Below are 25,765 nucleotides of genomic sequence, written 5' to 3'. Positions count from 1 at the left end.
ATGGGAACAGGTCTTCTCTCTCAGGATTGAATTTTGAGGGTTTTTTTTTTTGCAGTGGCTGGTACAAGCTAGAAGATACAAGCTAGGTCTATACATCAAACAAGATCAATGATAAAAATCCACTTCCAGATCCTGGAGATTTCCCCGCATCTAGTGATCATAGCCACCATTTTATACTCTGCACTAAAAATTCAGCAGTAGAAGATGAATAGTATAAATTGTACAAGTCTCAGGGCTGTTTCTTACTGAAACATTAGGTAGAAGATGAATAATAAATTATATAGACTCCTGAATAATGTAATGTATGAACAGCACATTCTTGTCCGGACCTCAGTTCACAGAACACTGTCAGAATTTTAAGCAGCTGCACACATACAGAATAGAGGTGCCATGCAGAGTACAAAAGCCACAAGAAAGTGAAGAAAGAGAAAAGAATTATGTGCAGTTGCATGTCTGAACAGTTTCTATCCAGAGGCAGAAAGACAAAATAGACAAAGCACATGGATTAAATCCAGGTTTACCTGCACTGGTACGTTGTGGGAATCGATTTGGATAGGCGCTTCCTCTAAATACTTTGGAAAAATTTTATAATTTAGTTAAATGTGTACTGTTGGACTTTCCAGGAGGTGCAGAATAAATGAGTATTGACATACCTTGACTGGAACTCATTCCTTGACCAGTCTGTGTCTTTCCTACGTCAGTATTAAGAATGACACAAAGTGGGCAAATTTACACAAGAGCATTTGCAATAATGTATCTGGAAATGTAGCAAATTTATTTTATTTTGGCCTTATGAGCCAATAAATCAGGTTTTCACTTATTAATGCTTAGAATAAATCAGTAGGGCCATCAATACTATTAAGTCAAAACAGCTTGATATCTACAACTACTACAAAACAGATTAATTTGTTGATTGATTGATGTGCACACTCAATCAATGATTGGCATACCAATCCTAGCCCAACCCAACATGCACATTTTAATAATGGAAGGAAACCCAGATGTGTCCAACGCCAATACGGGGAGAATCTGCAAACTCCACCCAGATAACAATTTGACGTTGCCATAACGTTGCCGGAACGTTGCACAGAAGTTGCAACGATGTTGTGTTGCAACGTTGTAGCAATGTGAATTTGTAGACTCCCCACAACTTTGCTGCAATGTTGTCAGCAACATTGCTGACGACGTTGCTGACAACATTGTAGCAACGTTGTGGGGAGTCTACAAATTCACGTTGCCACAACGTTGTCAGTAACCTTCCAGCAACGTTGCATTTATGCTGTGTGTTACCTGGGCACACAGGAAGAAACCAGACTTTGGTGGCATCAAGCACACACTATTCTTACTGTGAAGCAACAATGCTAACCACATAGACGCCTTTATGGTGTCAAATCTCTGGGTAATCACATTCTCGCTGGGTAGGCTGAGATTTTGTTGTCAATGTAAACAAGTGTTTGCAGCAACCTGTTTGCAACATTGCGTCATTATGGAGTGAGTTCAACCAAAATATGTATTTAGATGTTTAGCTAAGATAATCGTGAGTCTTTAATGTGAGATTTCTTTAAAAAAAAAAAAAAAAAGCGCGTTGCTGTTAGGGTTGGGAACCGGTTCTTTTCGGGTATCCTTAAGAAATGATTCAATCCACCGACATCAATAGCCTTTTTGCTTAACGATTCACTTATCTGTCCTTCAGAGTGGCCGTTGTTTTTGGGGGTATTTGTCAGGAAAATGATCATTTCTCTACATTGATTACAGACCCTGCAGCGGGTCTGGGGTCTGTATAACCGACCGTTTCTGCAGTGCGGCTTTGCTTTGAACCTTGAACAAATGAAGCAGTGCTTCTATCTTTGATCTGCTGCTTCATTGGTTCATTATTTTATTTCACTTTATCTTAATTTCCCCCCCCTAAAATCCTAAAGAGCATATGTCTGTGAGTAATATTTACTTTCTTTATGTTAAATCAACCTGATATGGTCTTCTGAAACAGTTGATAGATGTATTTTATAACTTAAAAATGAGACCAATGCTAACGCGTTAGCATGTCTATGGCATTCTCAATGTTAAAATTAGCATTAAGCTGAGCCATTATCAAGCCTCCCTCCCCAGTGCGCAAAGGATTCTGGGATACTCTAAAACCGTGAATAAAATTAACTGCATATGAACAGCTCAGAAAGCTAAATGAATTTAAAAGTGAACATGAACCTAAGCGCACATGAAGCTAACTGGAAATTCAACAAAAAGCAACTAAATCTAAAGCCAACTGAATATTTAGTTAAGTGATTAATGTAAGTGAACACAAAAATAAATAAAATAAATAACAAAGGTTAACTGAATCTAAATGTAACCAAATCCGAGCCAAAATGGATATACATGAAACTATGAAGCTCAGTGAACACACACGCCCACTGGGCGTTAAAGCTAACTTAAGAGTAAGTGAATACAAAGCTAACCAAATATCAGGCTATATGAAGAACCTAAAACTCAAATGAGAAGACAGATGTTATATAAACACTGCCATGCAAACCTAATGACACCCTCATTTTAAACATCACCGCTATATCACCGCTATGCCCCTTCATGCCGCCTCGCTTCACTTACTTGAACTTGCGGCTGCCACAGCGGCCAGGTACGGGTGACTGCTGCCTAGACAGAAGAAAGAGACACGGGGTGCCAACATGGAGAATAGAGAGATAGTGTTACATGGAGCAAAAGAGAGTGAAACGGCTGGAAGGCCGGCTGGCGCACAGCCCATCTCATTAGCACACATACCTTTATATACTGCACCTCTGTCTACGCTCTGTGGCCGTATTGATGCCCTAATGGGGCAGATGACTCACAGTGATTACTGTCCGATAATGTTTTCATTTAATGACAGCGATGAAAGGCTGACTGATCAAATATACAGTTAAGTCAGTCTGCCGAGAAAAAGAACAACACTATGCTAAATTCATCACAGAGAAACAGTAATTTATCCCAGTTGCAGTTGGATTAATTACTAACTGGTAATTCATCTTCATCTCTCAGTTCCACACAAAGTAAAGCTTGTTCAGATAAACAAACTGTTACGGATGTTAGCTAGCACACTGGCTGCAATGGATCATCTGTCTGGATTGGTATTAGCAGGTCAGCTTTTGCATCCCATGTAAATACACAATCCTCACATAACATACAAGGATCCATCTGGAGGAAAGAAGATGTTTTTCCTCCACTTGCATGTATGTATTCAGACCGTGGTTTGGATTTATGTGGCTGTTTATTTCACCTGTGTCCCTGATTTTGTGGACAGCAGCACGAGCCTTTGCAGTAGTGGGCGGCGGTGGCGGCGGCGGCGTTGTTGTGGTGGTCGTGGTGGTGGCCGGTGTGGTGGTGGTGGTTGTAGGTTCAGGGGTGGTTGTAGTGGTGGGTTCAGGTGTGGTTGTTGTAGGCACTGCTTTGGTGAACTCCTCCTTTTGACCTGAGAAGAGACAACAGAGGAATGAAGGCATGCTTAAGAAAAAGGTAGGCAGAGAGGAAGAGTGCCCGCAGTAGCAATGCCAAGATACCACCCCACCCCCCCCCAATCCAATGATGCTGAAACCTTCAAGATCTGCCGATACTAACAATGTTTCCCCATCTTAAAACAGCTAATCTGTTAATAAATATATTTGGTTGCATATGTTTTGCAAACCTTACCATAAAACCCCTCAAAGTTTTATATTTCAACAAGACTCAGATGTGCAACACTCAGACTTTTCAATATATAGAATCAGAATCAGAGTAGCTTTTATTTGCCAAGTAATTACAGAATACAAGGAATTTAACTTCAGTTTAAGCTGCACTCTCTTTGTATGGCATGTATAAATATACACTAAACACAGAATAATTCACAGTAACAAAATGTGAAATTTAAAAATTCTGATGTTTTGACCAGTATTGGATCAATGCAATCCAATGTATCAAATTGTTGTCCCCTTAAACCATACAGTCCAAATGCATTCTTGACATTATTCTATACAAAACAAAGCACTCCAGCTTCAAAGCCGTCCTGAATGTGAATCAAAAAATGTTTGGGTAAGAATTTTGCCCCTCATCAATTTCCAGTTGTGGACAATGCACCTTCAGGCATATCTGTTTTCACACAGGATACTTTTTTCTTTTGTCTAAGAGCAGGTTTAAAACTGAACAATGGTAAAGTAAGTAGCGGGTGGTGAAAATAGCGGGGAGAATCATTGGGACGACTCTCCCAGAGATTAACACTATCTATCCCACTCGCTGTCTTAATAGAGTGCGTAATATCCTGCGAGATCAGCACCATCCTGCTTATCACCTTTTCCATCTGTTGCCTTCAGGGAGAAGGTATAGGGCCGTAAAGGCCAGAACATCTAGACTGGCCAATAGCCTGTATCCTCAAGCTGTCAGATTATTGAACACTGCCCCCCCCCCCCGCCTCCCTCCCACGGACTATAACTATATCAATTGCATTGAGTTCATAATCAATTGTAGTAGCACTGAACTGGTTTTGCATTGTTGCACATAGTTATTATTATTTATTTATTTGGAAATTGCCCTCTTCCCCCTATGTCCCTCCTTCCATGGATTATAGCCACCAAATAATAGTATTGAACTGGCTTCTGTATTGCTGCACAGTGTCACCTTTTTTATATTTATTTATTTGGTCTGTTCTTACTCTTTAATGCATTTTATCAATATCTTGTTTTTATATTGCTGTCAAATGTCACTGTACAGATGTTATAAATGTTTACATGGGGTATTTAGGGGTTATTTATTGCACTGGTTGCTCTTTTTAACTACGCATGTGGATGCTCCAGACATAATTTTGCTGTTCTTTGTGGCAATGACAATAAATGCTTGAATCTGAATCGTGAATCTAGTGTGCACAAATCTTTTAAATGAACAAAAAGTTTCAAATCAAACGATTCCCCCAACTAGCTCCTTATTTAATTATACAGTACTTTCACACGAACTAAACAAACTATCTGATTCCTTCATTCACTGGTGTACTCAAGAATGAGCTCATCTCAGAGCTAGAGATGTTAATAAAGGATGACTTTTTGAGATGAAGGAAAGAACTAAAACTGAGCCATAGCACATATCATTCCTTCACAAGATAGTGGCAGAAGAGTAGATAAATAATCTGGAAATATGAACAGATCATTATTTATTTTTCATGCTTTCAGTTGTCCTCAGTTGCTCAGCCTCACCACAGTGGAACCACCAGGGGTCCACTTCAGGATTTGGCACAAGTTTTAAGCTGGATGTTCTACCTGACACAAATCCATTTGCAAATGGACAAACGTGCAGCTCCTGGTGTTCCTGAGTGGTCTCCCAATCAAGTATTAGTCAAGACCTACTCTACTTAAATTCTGAGATCTGACTGGATCAGATGTGCACAGAATGGCAAGGCTACACAGAAACAGGAACAAATATGGTCATGACTGGGGTTTGTATGAAGTGTCTTTTGGTTTTCTTTATTTTGTTTCTGCCTATTTTCTGTCACTGTCATATTTGCTTGGGGTTTTGCTGGAGGGACTTCTCTTGTCTGCTGTCTTCTGTTTGGTGGTTGGCGTTTCCCTGTGATCCTCTCTCTTGCTTGCCACACCGCTTTTCAGATCTTTCTACACACACCTGTCCTGCATTTCCTGCTAATCATTCCCTCAGGTTAAGCCACACCTTTCATCTTACCTAGTTGCAATATTGCTGAGCCTTGAGCCACTTTTGAGCACTTTTTCCTTCTGAGCATTTTTGTCCTTTTTTTGCCTACCTGTGTTTTTTGACCTGCCTGCCTGTTTTTTGACGTCTCTGCCTAATGCTTCGGATCCTGTTGCTTGGCCTGCCTACCTGTGTACCGAATCCTACCTGAACTCTTATTAAAAACCTGTTTTACTGACATCTGAATCAAGCATTTGTGTCCAGCCACACTGTTCCAGTAAGCCTGACGTGGTGGCAGCATCAAGCTGTGGGGATGTTTTTCAGCAGCAGGAACTGTAAGACTAGTCAGGATTTAGGGAAAGATGAATGCAGCAATGTACAAAGACATGCTGGATGAAAACCTGCTCCAGAGCGCTCTTGACCTCAGACTGGGGCAACAGTTCATTTTTCAGCAGGACAATGACCCTAAGCACACAGCTAAGATATGAAAGGAGTGGCTTCAGGACAACTCTGTGAATGTCCTTGAGTGGCCCAACCAGAACCCAGATCTGAATCTGATTGAACATCTCTGGAGAGATCTGAAAATGTCTGTGCAACGACACTCCTCATCCAACCTGATGAAGCTTGAGAGGTGCTGCAAAGAGGAATGAGCAAAACTGCCCAAAGATAGGTGCACCAAGGTTGTGGCATCATATTCAAGAAGACCTGAGGCTGTAATTCCTGCCAAAGGTGCATCAACAAAGTACTGAGCAAAGGGTGTGAATACTTACGTACATGTGATATCTTAGTTTTTTTATTTTTAACAAATCTGCAAACATTTAACTAAAGCTTTTTTCATGTTGTCATTATGGGGTGTTGTGAGTAGAAGTTTGAAGAAAAAAATGAATTTACCCCATTTTTAAGTAAGATTGTAACCTAACAAAATGTGGATAAAGTGAAGTGCTGTGAATACTTTCTGGATGCACTGGATGCCAGCAACAGCCAAATACCTGTGAAATTAATGTTCCTGGGTGTTTTGAGAAGTGACCTTCACTTCTAGTTAGCATATTGTGCCAAATGATGGAGAGAGACAGTGACTGTCCTGAAAAGAGAGCACCTCAAAAGTTGGGTAAGTTAACCAGCAACAGAGAAGAAGCTGTGATATAAAGCTCATGTTGATAAATGCACAAGAGTCAAGCACCTCCCAACCAGCCAAGAAATATGGTGAGACAGTGTAATATTGTCTGCATCTCAGTACTATCAGTAAGTCGAGTGAAAAACTAAATTTATTGTGCTGAAAGTGCATGAATTTAAATAATGCATGTGTGAAATAATAACCCCCCCCTTACTTGTTTTTACGTAAGTTGGCCTTGAAGGGACGTAATCCAGCGTTGATGGGTAGATCACTCCTTTCTTAGGCTTCCCCACTGAAAACACAGCCGAATTATCTGAGCCTTTGTGGCTTAATGTGAAGGCAGCATGTTTCGTGTTGTCTCCTTCAGCATTAATACCTGAAACAACAAAAGACTCCCTCCACTTAGGCAGAGACAATGAGCGAACACCGTTGGAGTTGCTGCCTTTGTAGATATTCTGTCCAGCCATCTTCTTCACAATCACTTTTCCTCCTGAGTTGGTGATGACTCCGCTGTGAAGGAAAGTGGTGTGTACAGCTGTAGTTACAGTAATCACTCACGTCCTTGTCACACATGAAGTTGTCTCATATGTAGTCCACGTTCTTAATCATAGCTCTGTGTCTACCTGTGGATGGCTGCGTTACAGATGCTGGAGATGGATGCGAACACTTGTGTTCCATACACTTGTTGCTTGGTCTCCTTACACTTTGCAGGACATTTGACGATGAATTCTGGGAGATTAATCTTTCCTGCTCTGACATCACACTCTATGTCTGGCACAACTGGGAAAGAAGACAAAGAAAAGAAAACTGAGCTCAATTCATGCTCAAAGTAGAGTATTTTACTGAAATTAAAGCATTATTCTTGGTGATTTTTTTGGGGGGCCTAATCATCAATTCTTACCTTGCTTTGGCTTTTTTGATCCCTTACGTTGAGCCCAGCAAACACAGGACAGGAGAAGAACTACAGGTATAACACAGCAGTGGGAATATTACATCATGGCAAACATTAAAAAACCCAAAACAATTTTTAAAATCAACACACTAATTGTGTAAAATGAAGGTATGGAGCTTACCGAGGCAGATGGTTGAGCTTCTGATCATGATGACTATTTTATGGATTTACTGGGTCAAACAGACGGTCTTATTTAACCTTAGAGAAAAGAACGTGTAAAATTTCACTGTCACACTCAGAAACGTCAGATTGGGTATGTCAAACAAAGAAACAAACAGATAAGATGTTCTGTTTGCTAGTTTGGCTTTGCTAGCTTCAGAAAGTACTCGGTTTTGCTCAAAACTCTGTTTTGGATTATAGCTTAGCCTTACTCACGCTAGCTATCATTTATTAAGGGAAACAGTAGCTAGCATAGCTACCACAATATTAGACGAGGGTTACCATCGTTATAAGACAGTGTTCCAGTAATGTAAATTCGTAGGCTATTTAGTCATGCGTTGCCAGGCAATAATAATTCATGGCCACAAAATAATTAACTCATTGCCAACAATTACTAAGGGTTTACGTAATATAACTAAATTGTGGTCATATCTGAATAATGTGTGGCCACAGAATACCATCACGGCATCTACACAACATGTAAATTTTGTGAGGTCTGGTTGTATGACAATTTCGATTATGGGGAAAATATCTATTTTTATCCTCAAACTACATTGCTGAAATACATGAAACTGTGTAAATCCACCTCAAATAACCAGATTCAGAAAATGTTCCCATCTGAGCAGCTCCTATTTGCTTATTACTTTCACAAAATAATATTTCCAGTAAAGAAGAACAAGTCCCATATAGGCCCTAAAGACTATCCGTACTGGGGCTTATTCCTGGATTACAAAGTGTGAAGCATGTAATGGACTACAACCCCCCCGAGATGGGATGCCAGTCCGACACAGGTTACTTCCCGAGTCAAGGCTGATCCCCATTTATGGACGGGTGGAACAGTGCCGATAAGGTGTCTTGTGCACCGACACAGAAGAGCAGCTGGAATTGGAACTCAAACCTAGTCCTACATATTGGGAGACCATTTCTTTATCCCACCTACTTGCTTTACATTCCCGGTAAACACTGTCCAAAATTTCAACCTTATATATTTTCATTTCGTTTTAAGACATTGGGTCTTTAAAAATGGGGCGTGACCCTGAATTGACTGGTTTTAAAAAAGAATGGTACAGAAAAAGATGCTGAGTTCAGTAAGCCCTTACTTTTGAACTATTCACACTAACTGCATGGATTCTTCAGTTTATCTTTGTTGTGTGGGCCGCTGAAGAGGAGGTACTGCTGGCCCACCACCACCAGAGGGCGCCCTGCCTGGAGTGCGGGCTCCAGGCACCAGAGGGCGCTGCCGCCTCACAGGAGCAGCCGGGGTGACAGCTGTCACTTATCACCGACGACAGCTGTCATCAATCACCAGATCTACAGAGGTATATCAGCAAGACGGCATCTCCACCTCATTGCCGAGATATCGCTCTACTAAGGAGGTAATATTCTCAGCTGACTGTGTTTGTTGACAGGAATATCTGTTACTTGTGTGAGTTGGACAGTATTCATTCTGTTCCTTTTTTCGACGAGAGGTGGAGGTGGTTTCCCACCATACGTGTTGCTGGGTGCACACGCACCCACTTCTAACTGTGTTTGCTCCTCGCCAGCAGTACCAGATCCGACACGCGGAGGCAGTGGTCACCTGGGAGTTCGGGACTTGGCGGCTCCAGTATTCCCGGGGTTCGGTGGCGGAGGAAATCGTGTGGTTCCGGTTCGACTTCGGACCGATGTCTCCTATCTTCGAGCCTGCCCACATGACATCTTGTATTTGACTTCATTCACTATTGTAATCGGTTGTTGTTGTGCATTTTCACAACAGTAAAGTGTTGTATTTGGCTTTATCCATTGTCCATTCATTTGCGCCCCCTGTTGTGGGTCCGTGCTCCTACACTTTCCCAACAGGATATCTCGGCCAACGTCATGGATCCCGAAGGGCGTCAACCGGCTGTTGAACGGCCAATGAAAGAACAGGGCGCACAGGCGTCCGCAGGAGGAATGATCGGTGAGTTGCAGCGAATCCTCACCGCTTTCACGGCTCAGATGGATTTAATGACCGAGCAGAACGTCCTCCTTAACCGCAGGGTGGAGGCTCTCGCCGCACAGGTGGAAGCACGCCCTCAGGGCGATGCTGCGGCTCTCCCTCCTGTCGACCCTGTGCGTAACAGTGACATTCCACAGGTCGTTCAACGACCCCTCCCACCATCCCCGGAAGCATACATAAGCCCGCCAGAGCCGTACAACGGTTGTGTGGAGACGTGCGCTGATTTCCTTATGCAGTGTTCGCTCGTCTTCGCACAACGTCCCGTTATGTACGCGACTGATGCTAGTAAAGTAGCTTATGTCATAAATTTGCTTCGTGGTGAGGCACGCGCTTGGGCTACAGCGCTCTGGGAGCAGAATTCACGGCTCCTTCAGGTGTATGATGGGTTTGTGAGGGAGTTCAGAACAGTGTTCGATCACCCAAATAGAGGTGAGACCGCTTCAGCCGTGCTGCTGTCAATGAGACAGGGGCGCCGGAGTGCAGCTGCCTATGCAGTCGACTTCCGCATCGCGGCTGCAAGGTCCGGCTGGAATAGCACTGCCCTCCGCGCCGCCTTTGTAAACGGACTGTCACTGGTTCTAAAGGAGCACCTGGTGGCTAAGGACGAACCGCAGGATTTAGATGGGCTTATCGATGTCGTCATACGATTAGACAATCGGTTAGAAGAACGCCGTCGGGAACGAGACGAAGGGCGTGGCCGGGCATGCGTCGTTCCTCTCCCTTCCGGTTCCGACCGCGTTCCGCCCTCCCCATGCTCCACGGCCCCTGCGCTCCGTGTGGTGACAGCTCCCCCTGCTGACGAAGCTATGGACACGAGCAGGGCCACATTTAGGGCACCAGATAGACAGAGGAGGCTGGCCCGCGGAGCGTGTTTTGTTTGTGGCTCGATAGAGCATCAGGTAAGAGACTGCCCCGAGCGGTTAAACGCCAACGCCCGCCCCTAGAAACTGGGCTAGGGGTGGGCCGAGACATTCACGTGGGACACACCCACATTGCCACACGACTCCCAGTTACAATCCTTTATGAGGATTTAACCCTGAAGGCCCCAGCACTGGTGGACACGGGCTCTGAAGGGAATCTGTTAGACAGCAGATGGGCCAGGGAGATAGGGCTCCCTCTGGTGGCTCTTACCTCGCCTGTGCAGGTACGGGCACTAGATGGCTCCCTCCTCCCTCCAATCACACACAGGAAATCACCGGGAGGAGATTGAGTTTTTTGTGACTCCAACTACCTCCCGTGTGATTTTAGGGTTCCCTTGGATGTTAAAACACAATCCCCGGATCGATTGGCCATCCGGGGTAGTGGTTCAGTGGAGCGAGACCTGCCATCGGGTATGTTTAGGTTCCTCGGTTCCTCCCGGTTCCCAGGCTAAGGAGGAGGTCAGAGTCCCACCCAATCTAGGGACGGTGCCGGTGGAGTACCACGACCTTGTGGATGTGTTCAGCAAGGATCTGGCGCTCACCCTTCCCCCCCACCATCCGTACGATTGTGCCATTGATTTGGTTCCAGGCGGTGAGTTCCCGTCCAGCAGGCTGTACAACCTCTCACGGCCTGAGCGTGAATCAATGGAGACCTACATCCGGGACTCTTTAGCCGCCGGGTTGATCCGGAATTCCACCTCCCCGATGGGTGCAGGTTTCTTTTTTGTGGGTAAAAAAGATGGCGGACTTCGTCCATGCATTGATTACAGGGGACTGAACGAAATCACGGTTCGTAATCGATACCCGTTGCCCCTGTTGGATTCGGTGTTCACGCCCCTGCATGGAGCCCGAATATTCACCAAACTGGATCTTAGAAATGCGTATCACCTGGTTCGGATCCGGAAGGGAGACGAGTGGAAGACGGCATTTAACACCCCCTTAGGTCACTTTGAGTACCTGGTCATGCCGTTCGGTCTTACAAACGCCCCTGCGACGTTCCAAGCTTTGGTTAATGATGTCTTGCGGGACTTCCTGCACCGATTCGTCTTCGTGTATCTAGACGATATACTCATCTTTTCTCCGGATCCTGAGACCCATGTCCGACATGTACGTCAGGTCCTGCAGCGGTTGTTGGAGAACCGGCTGTTTGTGAAGGGCGAGAAGTGTGAGTTCCACCGCACATCTTTGTCCTTCCTGGGATTTATCATCTCCTCCAACTCCGTCACTCCTGATCCGGCCAAGGTTGCGGCGGTGAGAGACTGGCCCCAACCCACAAGCCGTAGGAAGCTGCAACAGTTCCTCGGCTTTGCTAATTTCTACAGGAGGTTCATTAAGGGCTACAGTCAGGTAGTTAGCCCCCTGACAGCCCTGACCTCACCAAAAGTCCCCTTCACCTGGTCGGATCATTGCGATGCCGCGTTCAAGGAGTTGAAACGGCGCTTCTCGTCTGCACCCGTTCTGGTGCAGCCCGATCCTAGCCGCCAGTTAGTGGTTGAAGTGGACGCCTCGGACTCAGGGATAGGAGCTGTGCTGTATTTTTCCCGCAGGTTAACCCCGGCCGAACGGAACTATGACGTCGGCAATCGAGAACTCCTTGCGGTGAAAGAGGCTCTAGAAGAGTGGAGACATCTGTTGGAGGGAACGTCCGTGCCATTCACGGTTTTCACTGACCACCAGAACCTGGCGTATATCAGGACCGCCAAGCGGCTGAATCCCAGGCAAGCCCGCTGGTCACTGTTCTTCGGCCGTTTTGACTTCCGGATCACCTACCGTCCCGGGACCAAAAACCAGAGGTCGGATGCTTTGTCCTGGGTACATGAAGACAAAGTCAAAACGGAGTTGTCGGATCCACCGGAACCCATCATCCCGGAGTCCACTATCGTGGCCACCCTCACCTGGGACGTAGAGAGAACCGTCCGGGAGGCCCTGGCACGAAGCCCGGACCCCGGAACTGGACCGAAGAATAGACTTTACGTCCCACCAGAAGCTAGGGCTGCAGTCCTGGACTTCTGTCATGGCTCTAAGCTCTCCTGTCATCCAGGGGTGCGAAGAACAGTGGCAGTTGTCCGGCAGCGCTTCTGGTGGGCGTCCCTAGAGGCCGACGTCCGGGAGTATATCCAGGCCTGTACCACCTGCGCCAGGGGCAAGGCCGACCATCGCAAGGCTTCGGGATTGTTACAGCCGCTGCCCGTGCCTCATCGCCCCTGGTCCCACATCGGCCTGGATTTTGTCACGGGCCTCCCGCCGTCCCAGGGCAACACCACCATTCTCACGATAGTGGACCGATTCTCCAAGGCGGCCCACTTTGTGGCCCTCCCGAAGCTCCCAACAGCCCAGGAGACAGTGGACCTCCTGGTCCACCACGTCGTCCGGCTGCATGGGATTCCAACAGACATTGTCTCCGATCGCGGTCCCCAGTTCTCCTCGCACGTCTGGAGGAGCTTCTGCCGGGAACTGGGGGCCACGGTCAGTCTCTCATCCGGGTATCATCCCCAAACCAACGGGCAAGCAGAACGGGCCAATCAAATTTTCATTTGTACTTTGGAGCAATGTTGGCCTTCTCTATCTGCACATGGAAGGACATCAGATCTTTGAACTTTTGGTATTTATTCCTAATGTTGTATCATATTTTGGTTACAAAGTATGTAGTTTTGCAGAGTATTTCATAATATTTAATATTACTTTTAATCCTAATAGTTTATTTTGTGACAGGGGTTGTGAGCTGAACTGGTAGCCGCCTCACTGAGGAGCAGCAGGAACATTAACCTCCAGTTTAGAAACTGCTGCTTTGTTTGGCTTTACTTTGTCATGCTTTGTCCTGCCCTGTGTTGCTTTGTTTGGCTTGTTCTGGTTGCTCTCAGATGCTGCTGTGCTGGGCTACACCCAGCATGGTCTGCTTGATTGTTTACTTTTTACCCAAGGCCAAAATATGGCCATCGGGTATTGCAAAGGTCTTGCGTCCATTCCGTCCATCTGTCTGTCCATCTGTCTGTGCTCAGCATAAGTCCAGTCCTATTACTGCCAGGGTCTACAAATTCACAGAGACTATTCTTGGGACACAGACCTTGGACAAGTTCAAAGATGGCTAACCTTGACCTATTTTAAGAGGTCAAAAGGTCACATTCTTTTTCCTATTTTATGCTCATACGGCCGAGGGTATTTTAGCATTGCCATTCTTCTTTATTTTTAAATCTGGTTATGTGTCCAAGTCAGTCAACTCTATTTCTTTGAGCTCTCTCTCTCTCTCTCTCTCTCTCTCTCTCTCTCTCTCTCTCTCTCTCTCTCTCTCTCTCTCTCTCTCTCTCTCTCTTTCGCTCACTCACTCACTAACAAACAAACACAACAAACATTAACTGAAAGCAACCATTAATCGAAATAAAAGTAAACACTCATGGACAAATACAATGCCTCACCTTACTGCTTCACCTCAGGTAGCTTTGGTGGCTGCTGTCCATTCTGACAGGTTTGCACTAATCTGTTAACTGAACAGCACCGTGCACACTCAATACAAAGGAAATTTCAGGCGATAACCTGACTGGTGGATTTGATGTTATGTCCACAACATGACTAATGAAGAGGACAAATCCAACCCCTTTTCACCCAGCTCTGCACTCAGTATGCAGAACTTTGACACTCCCCAAATCTATGTACCATGGGCTGCCGTCAAGCTAGGGCTTGTTATATTTGGCCAAAGTTGAATGAGTCCTGACATAATCCCTGTTGTCACACCTTTTTATTGTCATTGATTTTTGTTATGTTGACAGCATTGCACAAGGTTGTTTTTTTATCACTAAGGCGGCAACGCCAAAACTGTACATATAAAACTCCTGTCTTTATTTTTGAGTCAGACATAATTAGTGACAACACAAATGCATAATGTAAGCTGCTAGGAATGAGGGGCCATGTTCAATCAAACTTTCCTTTCAATTCAAATGCTACATGCAACAACATAAATCATTGTCAAAGCTTGTGATAACAAGAACAACAGTGAGCTGCCAAGACGTCCTTATAGACACCGCATATCTGTTTGGAGAAAAGATCATGCATTTTGAAGCTAAACACCCACAGAAAGACCTGAAACATCTACCAATAAGAGTCACCTCAGGCAACACGGTGATGGGGCGGAGCTCCTGACCACGGAGGTGAGGATTGACAGCTCGCTCTTAACATTGGAATGTCATACCTCCCACAAAGGCGGCGTAATGCTACCATCGCACGCCAGCAATTTCAGCAAGCGGAGATGTGATTGAACAGTGAGCTCCTATGAAGCTGGGTCATATCTATTCAGTTGTGCTCAGAGGTTTACTTACAATCATCATGGGCATGAAGGTCAAAGTAATTTTGAGCTGTTATTGATGTCTTTCAACTGTTCTTTTGCCAGGGTGGAATGATAGCACAACATACATTGTTAATGACTTTGAAAACAAGAATTTAGTGCACAAGCTCCTGGCATAATTCTGGCTGGATAATATGTATATGTCACATGAACGAGCAAAGCTCTTCAGCATTTCACCATGTCATTTAGGTCCTTCAGACCTTTTTTAAGTAAATGCTTCTGGGGAGCATTAGCATGGCTAAAAATCTTCAGCTTTAGTGGAGCTTGGCCCCCCAGACCCTGCGACTATGGCCCTCTTAACCCCCCAGCATTTTAAGTATTTTTCTTTATATTTGTCTCACATGCCTGGAAAGTCCTCACCTCACCATCTCATTTAGGTCCTTCAAACTTTATTTTCAGTAAATGCTTCTGGAGAGTATTAGCATGGCTAAAAATCTTCATGCAATTTACACATTGAATAGTCACTGACTGACCTTATGTGCTGTCAAGGTGCACACTGCTTCCCACTTTAGCAATGTCGACTCAACATTTAGCATTTCCTGTTTCAGTGTCCACTGTGCACCGAATTCCCGCGACATCTCCTCTAGTCACATGAGATCTCCTCTTTCTCTTTTTTTCTCAATTCCTTTTTAAACATTTTTCTTTTTTTGCCTTCAGTTTCTGTGGGAGCTCCGCCCCCACACTCCCCTAATTACAGCTGTTTTAACTCCCTGCCAATTTAAGCATTTTTTAATGTAGATGTAAATTAATATTCAAAGTTTTCAGCTAGTTGAGAATTGGGCTGTACAATATGGCCAAATTATGGTATCATAGCAATATGATGTACGATATGACTATGACTTCACAGAAAGTGTAGTAACAGTGAAAATGAAACATTCTGAAACAACAAAACAGTAATAATACCACACTAATTTTGCGCGCATCATAAGGTTAGGATACTGTGCAGCCGATCTGCTCTGTGTCAGCCTGATCCCGTCAGATCTCAGAAGCTAAGCAGCGCAGGACCTGGTTGTACTTGGATGGGAGACCTCTTTGGAACACCAGCGGCTGTGTGTGTTTCTCCAGGTTACACTGGAGTTGCGTCAGGAAGGGCAACCCGGTGTAAAACTTGTGCCAACTACCAATGCGGATCTGGCTGTATCCCCTGTGGTGACCCCGTACACAAAATGGGAGCAGCCAAATGAACAACAACATAAGGTTAGGATACTGTACCCTCCAAAAGTATTGGGACACTTGGTATTTCACACATTTTAATTTGTTTATGCCATTACAAATACAAGAAATACAAAAAATATAAAGAATAAAAATGTCTAAAATTATCTTCCTCAAACTCAAACTGAAAGCAAATCTCTAAAACTTGATAAAACCTGTAAATAATAATCAGTTTTATTGCCAGTTTTCTTCAGACAAGTCAGAGGATGGAAACATGAACATTTCCAAGTCACTGAATGTCTTTGACTTTATTTAGTTCAATTATGAAGAAATACAAAAGTTTCTTTCACCAAAACATCAAATCTAGGCTTTCATCTCAAATGTACTTTCTGTCAAATTGTAGCTGAACTATCAGATCTTCTTTTTAAGAAAAACCTCCTCTACACCACTTCATCATGAAGCTGGATTTTCTATTTTTAATTAATGTACATATATGGAGTTGTAGAGATTTGCTTTTAGTTTGAGTTTAAGGAACATAACTTTATATTTATTTATCTAAAGTTGTGTAACTGGTGTCAGTGTGAACTTGTCACTGAGTTCCCCTGAGATTCCATGACATCTTGTCTGTTAATCCAAGAAGTGTTTGACATTTGACATTTCCTGTTTCACTGTGGACTTAAAATTTGGCACTTCCTGTTTGGGACTCCCTGTACCATGAACAAGCTTCGCGCCACTGTGCGCCGCTTCGCTTATACGAGGTCTGTGATAAAAGTAACGGACCTTATTATTTTTTTCAAAAACCATATGGATTTGAATCACGTGTGATTACATCAGACATGCTTGAACCCTCGTGGGCATGCAAGAGTTTTTTCACGCCTGTCGGTTACGTCATTCGCCTGTGGGCAGTCTTTGAGTGAGGAGTGGCCCACCCTCTCGTCGTTTTTTCATTGTTTAGGAATGGCTCAGAGACTGCTGCTTTGTTTGATCAAAATTTTTTCAAAACTGTAAGGCACAACTGAGTGGACACCATTCGATAAATTCAGCTGGTTTTCTGTAAAAATTTTAACGGCTGATGAGAGATTTTGGTCTGGTAGTGTTGCTTTAAGGACGGCCCATGGCGCCTGACGGCGATCTGCAGTTCGAGGCGGCAGCGTCTCGCCGTTTCAAGTTGAAAACTTCCACATTTCAGGCTCTGTTGACCCAGTAAGTCGTCAGAGAACAGAGAACTTTCAGAAGAAGTCGGCATGAGGAGTTTATTTGGACATTCCATTGTTAACGGACATTTTGTAATGAAAGAACGTGCGGGCAGAGTCGCATGTCGGGCCGGACCCGACCGCGAGGGGTCGCGACAGGAAAAACACCTCCGTTGGAAACCTTAACGGGCAAGTTGGAACATGCCCAAGCTGTTAAACAATTTCTAGGTTCCTCACTTGTTAAAAGCCATCAAAAGCCGCCTGAATTTTACAAATGGTTTTCAACACGGAGGTGTTTTTCCTGTCGCAGCGCGTACAGAATTTGCGTGCATGTCTTTCATTACAAAATGTCCTTAAACAGTGGAATGTCCACATAAAGTCCTCATGCCGGCCTCTTCTGAATCTTCTCTGTTCTCTCACGACGTCCTGGGTGAATTAAGCCTTAAATTAGAATGTTTTCAGGTCGAAACAGGCCAACGACGGCGCCTGGAAACGCTGCGCGACGTCCCGCTCCATGGGAAGTCCTTACAGCGACAGAAACACCCCATAATCTCTCATCAGCTGTAAACTTTTCACCGAAAACCATCTTAATTTCTCCAATAGTGTCCACTCGGATATCCCTCACAGGTCCAGAAAAAATGTTGATAAAGCAACGCGCGCTGTCCGCAGCGGCTATTCAGACAAAGAGATTCCGACGGGTGGGGTGGAGCACTCCTCACTCAAGGCCTGCCCACAGGCGAATGACGTCGCTGACACGCGTGAAAAAACTCACGCATGCGCACGAGGGTTCAAGCATGTCTGACGTAAAAACATATGAATCAAATCCATTTATTTTTTGAAAAAAATAAAAAGGACCGCTTTTTTCATCACAGACCTCGTATTGTTTTGGATCTTCTCTCTTCCACACAGTGTCAAAATTATACTTACAGCTTCAAATATATACATACATTCACTTAAATCTTTTAATAAGTAGTGCTGAAGGTTTGACAATGTCTTTTAATGTGACAAACTCAAACTAATGTGACAAATGTAATTCATTCCTTGTTAGTCATCATGACTGGCTACAACTGATTTCTCTTTGCCAGCATAAAAATGATGTGTTTGACAGCACACATTGGACTGACCAATACTCAAAACAATGGGAAAGTATAAGGAATTCAGTGACAATCGAAGAAGGAGAATTGCAGATTTACACAAGTTGGGAAGGTCTCTGGGAGCCATTTCTAGACAACTGCACATTCCCAGATAATCAATTCAATCAATCAATCAATACAATCAATTCAAACAACTGTACATGAGTACAAGTTAGTCATATATATACGAGGTCTATTAGAAAAGTATCCGACCTTATTATTTTTTTCAAAAACCATATGGATTTGAATCACGTGTGATTGCGTCAGACAAGCTTGAACCGTCGTGTGCATGCGTGAGTTTTTCCACGCCTGTCGGTTGCGTCATTCGCCTGTGAGCAGGCTTTGAGTGAGGAGTGGTCCAGCCCCCTCGTCGGATTTTCATTGTCAGGAAATGGCGGAATGATTTGGGCTTTTTTTCCATCAGAATTTTTTCAGAAACTGTTAGAGACTGGCAGCTGGAAACCATTAGAAAAATTTATCTGGCTTTCGGTGAAAATGTTACGGGCTTGGTAGAGAATAAGGAGTGTTACTGTCGCTTTAAGGACGGTCCCCAGCGGCTGTGGGGCGCGCCGCACTCCGAAGCCGCCATCGACAGGCTGAATGACTATTTCATTTCTAAACGGATGGCTGGCTGGATCCGTGACCATCGTGTGCCATTTCTCTGGTTATCACAAGAGCTGGACATCAACCATTTTCCGGCAGATTTCACTTTTAACAAGAGATTTTGTCATGGAAAGCCGAGCAGAGGCTTTGCGCATCACGATGGATTCGCTACTGGAGGGAGACAAAACCACCTCTGTTTTGGTCTCACAGGACGGCTTTGAGATGGCGTTCAGACAGCTGTCAGTGGTTTTTCCATCGAGTGATTATCCGAGAAATTGTGGATGTGCCTGGACATGCCAGAACATGTCCCGTGAGGCTTCATCACGGCGTTGCTTTGCGCCATGCGGCACCGCCGCGACGCGTGGAATTCCTCTGCACGTCTGTCTCAATGTGTCGAAAAAGTGCTGATGTCCACGTCTTTTCACAATTCCTGTGCTAGCCAGATGACATCCCGGATAAAACACAGCATCCAGCATGTCCAGGCACATCCACAATTTCTCGGATAATCACTCGATGGAAAAACCAAGCCCGTAACATTTTCACCGAAACCCAGATAAATTTTTCTAATGGTTTCCAGTTGCCAGTCTCTAACAGTTTCTGAAAAAATTCTGATGGAAAAAAAAGCCCAAATCATTCCGCTATTTCCTGGCAATGAAACAACGACGAAGGGGCTGGACCACTCCTCACTCAAAGCCTGCTCACAGGCGAAAGACGCAACTGACAGGCGTGGAAAACTCACGCATGCGCACGAGGGTTCAAGCTTGTCTGACGCAATCACACGTGATTCAAATCCATATGGTTTTTGAAAAAAATAATAAGGTCGGATACTTTTCTAATAGACCTCGTATATATATACACACAGTGGTATGTAAAAGTTTGGGCACCCCTGATGATTTCCATGATTTTCCTTTATAAATCATTTGTTGTTTGGATCAGCAATTTCAGTTAAATATATCATATAGCAGACAAACACAGTGATATTTGAGAAGTGAAATGAAGTTTCTAGTATTTACAGAAAGTGTGCAATAATTATTTAAACAAAATTAGGCAGGTGCATAAATTTGGGCAATTTGTCAGTTTATTGATTTTAATACATTTAGCACTAATTATTGGAAAACAAAACTGATTTGGTAAGCTCAATAACCCTTGACCTCCTTACACAGGTGAATCCAATCATGAGAAAGTGTATTTAAGGTGGCCATTTACAAATATTTCTCCTCTTTGCATCTCTTCTAATGAGTAGCAACATGGGAGCCTCTAAACAACTCTCAAATGACCTGAAAACAAAGATTGTTCAACATCATGGTTTAGGGGAAGGATACAAAAAGCTATCTCAGAGATTTCAGCTGTCAGTTTCCACTGTGAGGAACATAGTGAGGAAATGGAAGGCCGCAGGCACAGTACTAGTTAAGGCCCGAAGTGGCAGGCCAAGAAAAATATCAGATAAGCTGAAGCGAAGGATGGTGAGAACAGTCATAGTCAACCCACAGACCTGCAGATAGTGTCTCTGTGCATCTATCATCATTCAATTATATGGCGCACTTTGCACAAGGAGATGCTGGAATTCAGAGGAAGCCTTTTCTGCATACACGACACAAACAGAGTCGCTTGAGGTATGCTAAAGCACATTTGGACAAGCTAGCTTCATTTTGGAATAAGGTGCTGTGGACTGATGAAACCAAAATTGAGTTATTTGGACATAAAAAGGGGTTGTATGCATGGCTGAAAAAGAACACAGCATTCCAAGAAAAACCTTTGCTACCTACAGTAAAATTTGGAGGTGGTTCCATCATGCTGTGGGGCAGTGTGGCCAGTGCAGGTACTGGAAATCTTGTTAAAGTTGAGGGTCACATGGATTTCAGTCAATATCAGGAGATTCTTGATAACAATCTTCAAGAATCTGTGACAAAGTTGAAGTTGCACCGGGACTGGATCTTTCAACAAGACAACAACCCTAAACACTGCTGAAAATCTACTAAGGTATTCATGCAGAGGAACAAGCACAATGCTCTGGAATGGCCATCTCAGTCCCAGAGCTGAATATTATTGAAAAACTGTGGTGTGATTTTAAGCGGGCTGTCCATGCTCGGAAACCAACAAACCTGAGATGTTTTGTAAAGACAAATGGTCCAAAATACCTTCAACCAGAATACAAACTCTCATTGGAAGCTATAGGAAGCATTTAGAAGCTGTTACTTCTGCAAAAGGAGGATCTACTAAATATTGATGTATTTTTTTTTCTGTTGGGGTGCCCAAATTTATGCACCTATCACTTCTCAGATATCACCGTGTTTGTCTGCTATATGATATATTTAACTGAAATTGCTGATCCAAACAACCAATGATTTATAAATTATGGAAATTATCTTGAGTGCCCAAACTTTTACATACCACACTGTATGTATGTATACACATACAACCCCTGGCAAAAATTATGGCATCACCGGCCTTGGAGGATGTTCATTCAGTTGTTTAATTTTGTAGAAAAAAAGCAGATCACAGACATGACTCAAAACTAAAGTCATTTCAAATGGCAACTTTCTGGCTTTAAGAAACACTATAAGAAATCAGGAAAAAAAAATTGTGGCAGTCAGTAACGGTTACTTTTTTAGACCAAGCAGAGGGGGAAAAAAATGGAATCACTCAATTCTGAGGAAAAAATTATGGAATCATGAAAAACAAAAGAACGCTCCAACACATCACTAGTATTTTGTTGAACCACCTCTGGCTTTTATAACAGCTTGCAGTCTCTGAGGCATGGACTTAATGAGTGACAAACAGTACTCTTCATCAATCTGGCTCCAACTTTCTCTGATTGCTGTTGCCAGATCAGCTTTGCAGGTTGGAGCCTTGTCATGGACCATTTTCTTCAACTTCCACCAAAGATTTTCAATTGGATTAAGATCCGGACTATTTGCAGGCCATGACATTGACCCTATGTGTCTTTTTGCAAGGAATGTTTTCACAGTTTTTGCTCTATGGCAAGATGCATTATCATCTTGAAAAATGATTTCATCATCCCCAAACATCCTTTCAATTGATGGGATAAGAAAAGTGTCCAAAATATCAACGTAAACTTGTGCATTTATTGATGATGTAACGACAGCCATCTCCCCAGTGCCTTTACCTGACATGCAGCCCCATATCATCAATGACTGTGGAAATTTACATGTTCTCTTCAGGCAGTCATCTTTATAAATCTCATTGGAACGGCACCAAACAAAAGTTCCAGCATCATCACCTTGCCCAATGCAGATTCAAGATTCATCACTGAATATGACTTTCATCCAGTCATCCACAGTCCACGATTGCTTTTCCTTAGCCCATTGTAACCTTGTTTTTTTCTGTTTAGGTGTTAATGATGGCTTTCGTTTAGCTTTTCTGTATGTAAATCCCATTTCCTTTAGGCGGTTTCTTACAGTTTTGTCAGAGATGTTGACTCCAGTTTCCTCCCATTCGTTCCTCATTTGTTTTGTTGTGCATTTTCAATTTTTGAGACATATTGCTTTAAGTTTTCTGTCTTGACGCTTTGATGTCTTCCTTGGTCTACCAGTATGTTTGCTTTTAACAACCTTCCCATGTTGTTTGTATTTGGTCCAGAGTTTAGACACAGCTGACTGTGAGCAACCAACATCTTTTGCAACATTGCATGATGATTTACCCTCTTTAAGAGTTTGATAATCCTCTCCTTTGTTTCAATTGACATCTCTCGTGTTGGAGCCATGATTCATGTCAGTCCACTTGGTGAAACAGCTCTCCAAGGTGTGATCACTCCTTTTTAGATGTAAATGAAAATTTACAGGGTGATTCCATAATTTATTCCTCAGAATTGAGTGAGTCCATATTTTTTTTTCCCTCTGCTTGGTCTAAAAAAGTAACCGTTACTGACTGCCACAATTTTTTTTCCTGATTTATTATAGTGTTTCTTAAAGCCAGAAAGTTGCCATTTGAAATGACTTTAGTTTTGTGTCATGTCTGTGATCTGCTTTTTTTCTACAAAATTAAACAACTGAATGACCATCCTCCGAGACCGGTGATTCCATAATTTTTGCCACGGGGTTGTATATAAAAGCAGTCATATTGACCAAAGGCATGTTCTGATCCCCCACAATCGACTTAAACTCTCCCCCAGAGTGATCAGTTCTGATGTTCCATGTGGAAGGAGCAACATATTTCAAAACCTTTTTCCAAGTTCTGTTCTCACTCTTGGGACCACCATCTATAGAACAGAATGAGAGCGAAGGCCATGTATCACCACTTTGCCAACGTCTGGAAGAAGACCCAAACTGTCACCCTCAGATGAGATGAAACTGGTTAGAATGTTGAGGAACAACCCAGCAACCACCAAGGCTCAGGCCTGCCATGAACTGGAAACTACTGGGACACCAGCGTCACTGTCCACAGTGAAGGCAGGTTTTATATCACCATGCACAGAGAGCGTGCCATTCAAGAAAGAAGCCCCTGCTCCAGAATCGACACCTTCAAGCTCGACTGAAATTTGCAAATGGCTTCTGGAGAAATGTTTTATGGTCAGACGCGACAAAGATTTATTTGTCCACAATGAAAAGAAGTATGCTTGGATGAAAAATGACCCAGAAAAGGTAGGGCATGGTTCTCCATCTTTTGGATTCGAAGACACCAACAGTTCTCAACATTACACGCACACGCACGCACACACACACACACACACACACACACACACACACACACACACACACACACACACACACACACACACACACACACACACACAACTGCTTATCCAAGATTGGCTCACAGAGGGTTGGAGCCTATCCCAGAGGTAACAGGGCATGAGGCAGGGTACACCCTGGACAGGATGGCAGTCTGTCACAGAGCCACATATAGACAAACAAACACATTCACACCTGCACGCACACCTACGGACATTTTAAATTTCCAGTCCACCTAACCTGCAGGTCTTTGGATGTGGGAGGAAGCCGGAGCACCTGGAGGAAACCCAAGCAAATATGGGGAGAACATGCAAACCCAACACAGAAAAGACACAGTTGGGAACTGATGCCATGATCTTCTCGCTGTGAGACAACAGTGAGATTCAACAGTGAGTCAGTAGATTCAGCTCGGGACTCTGGCAAGGACGGTCGCATTCGTCCCCTCTCCTCTCCTCCTTTCTGTTATCTATCTCTGCTCTGACCTTAAAAGTCCCAGCTTCACCAGACTGTGAATTCTTCAAATTAACATTTGGATTAACTATGGAATTGATTAGCTGGTCTCTCAACACTATAGACACCATTTTTTTTTTTTTTTTTGACAAGGAAATCAGGGTTGGGAGACCCTGAGTGCCCTGATGGAACCTACCCAGCGGGCTATGCTCTCGACGCCTGAGAGAATGGAGTGTGACATGTGGCTCCACTCTCTGTGGAAGACGTTGAGGATTTATTTCTATTCGCTTTTATAGTGGGAAGTTTGGTGCTGATTGGTTTGTGCGCTGCCCTGACCCACAGGAATATTAGCAAGATGGCTGCTTCCAGAATCTCGTCCCCTCATCTGTCCGTCTTGATTAATGACTTGGGCAATGCTGTGCAATCTCAGACTTTGTGAACTCTTGAACTCAAATGTAAAATGGATACCATCTCAGAGCATATGGCTGCATTGCAAAGGAATGTGATGCTGAGGATCGGAGAATATTCTTCATAAATTTGGACTCTGGGCTGTCAGAGGTGCAGTAAATGGAATTCTGTATCTCTCCGTCTAACATCAACATGGCAGCCTTATCGGCTCCTGAAGGCCAAATACCCTGCCCCAAAAGGGCCTTAGTGAAGGAATTTGGCTCCTCCTTCTTATCTATCTACCCCCCTCCAGCCTGCTGTTGCCTAGCAATGTCAGACTTTAAACACACACGGACAGAAACGGACAGAAACTTAACTCATCTGCACACGACGCATGGCTCCCTCCCTCCATCCCTATTACCCCCCCCCCCCCCCGTGTCTCTCCACTCCCCTCACCCTGGCTTCCTCCCTGCCACCTCGAAGGCAGTGCGGTTTTTACTGATGCAGCCTTCAACTCCCCAAGCTTGCCGGCGCGGGATCCTCCTGCTGCGGCCTTCACCCACTTTACCTCGATTCGAATGACAGACTGCTTCAAGTTTAGTGCACATAAACAATGTCAAATGTATATGTGCTGTCTTTAATTCTGATGTGTGCCGTTATTACGGCAAACAAGTCATAATTGTGGATAAATTTCTGTATCTTGTCTGAGGAATTGGAGTGTTATTTATCCCTACCCCTACAAGGGGTAGGGATAAATAAGCTGATGCTTCACCCTACCCCTTTTCGGACATGTTGGGTACACAGTAGGAACTTTTTTGTTGTTGTCTTTACTGATCTATCTTGTAATTGTTGTTGTATCAAATGTTTGAAATAAACAGTTTTTCATTTCATTCATTGTAATGACAATGACAATAAATCTCATCTCTAACCACTAAGCCACTGTGCTGCACACATCAGACTCAGACTCACTTTTATTGTCACTTGACCCTTACAGGCACAACGAAATGTCGTTTCTCCAGGTCTTGGTGTAGTTAACTGGGACAATTTT

General features: G+C 43.9%; 1 protein-coding gene across 4 annotated transcripts in view; it reads right to left on the bottom strand.

Annotated features, from left to right (window-relative positions):
- vit (vitrin) overlaps positions 1-25,765 on the bottom strand; it is an 84,373-nt gene that overhangs the window by 45,282 nt on the left and 13,326 nt on the right. For 3 of the 4 annotated variants that reach the window (XM_034184600.1, XM_034184602.1, XM_034184599.1), the window contains exons 2-10: positions 7,837-7,913; positions 7,665-7,724; positions 7,387-7,543; positions 7,140-7,273; positions 6,978-7,055; positions 3,263-3,454; positions 2,599-2,643; positions 654-692; positions 522-572 (exon numbers count right to left, since the gene is read on the bottom strand). In XM_034184600.1, the coding sequence (XP_034040491.1) occupies positions 522-572; positions 654-692; positions 2,599-2,643; positions 3,263-3,454; positions 6,978-7,055; positions 7,140-7,273; positions 7,387-7,543; positions 7,665-7,724; positions 7,837-7,864 (784 nt within the window). In that variant the 5' untranslated portion in view covers positions 7,865-7,913. The remainder of the gene's footprint in view (positions 1-521; positions 573-653; positions 693-2,598; positions 2,644-3,262; positions 3,455-6,977; positions 7,056-7,139; positions 7,274-7,386; positions 7,544-7,664; positions 7,725-7,836; positions 7,914-25,765) is intronic. The other variant, XM_034184601.1, reaches the window with a different exon arrangement.

Source organism: Thalassophryne amazonica, chromosome 13, assembly GCF_902500255.1.
Source record: "Thalassophryne amazonica chromosome 13, fThaAma1.1, whole genome shotgun sequence".
NCBI lineage: Eukaryota > Metazoa > Chordata > Actinopteri > Batrachoidiformes > Batrachoididae > Thalassophryne > Thalassophryne amazonica.
The sequence above is the reverse complement of the archived record's forward strand: the minus strand, read 5'-3'. Positions and strand labels throughout refer to the sequence as shown.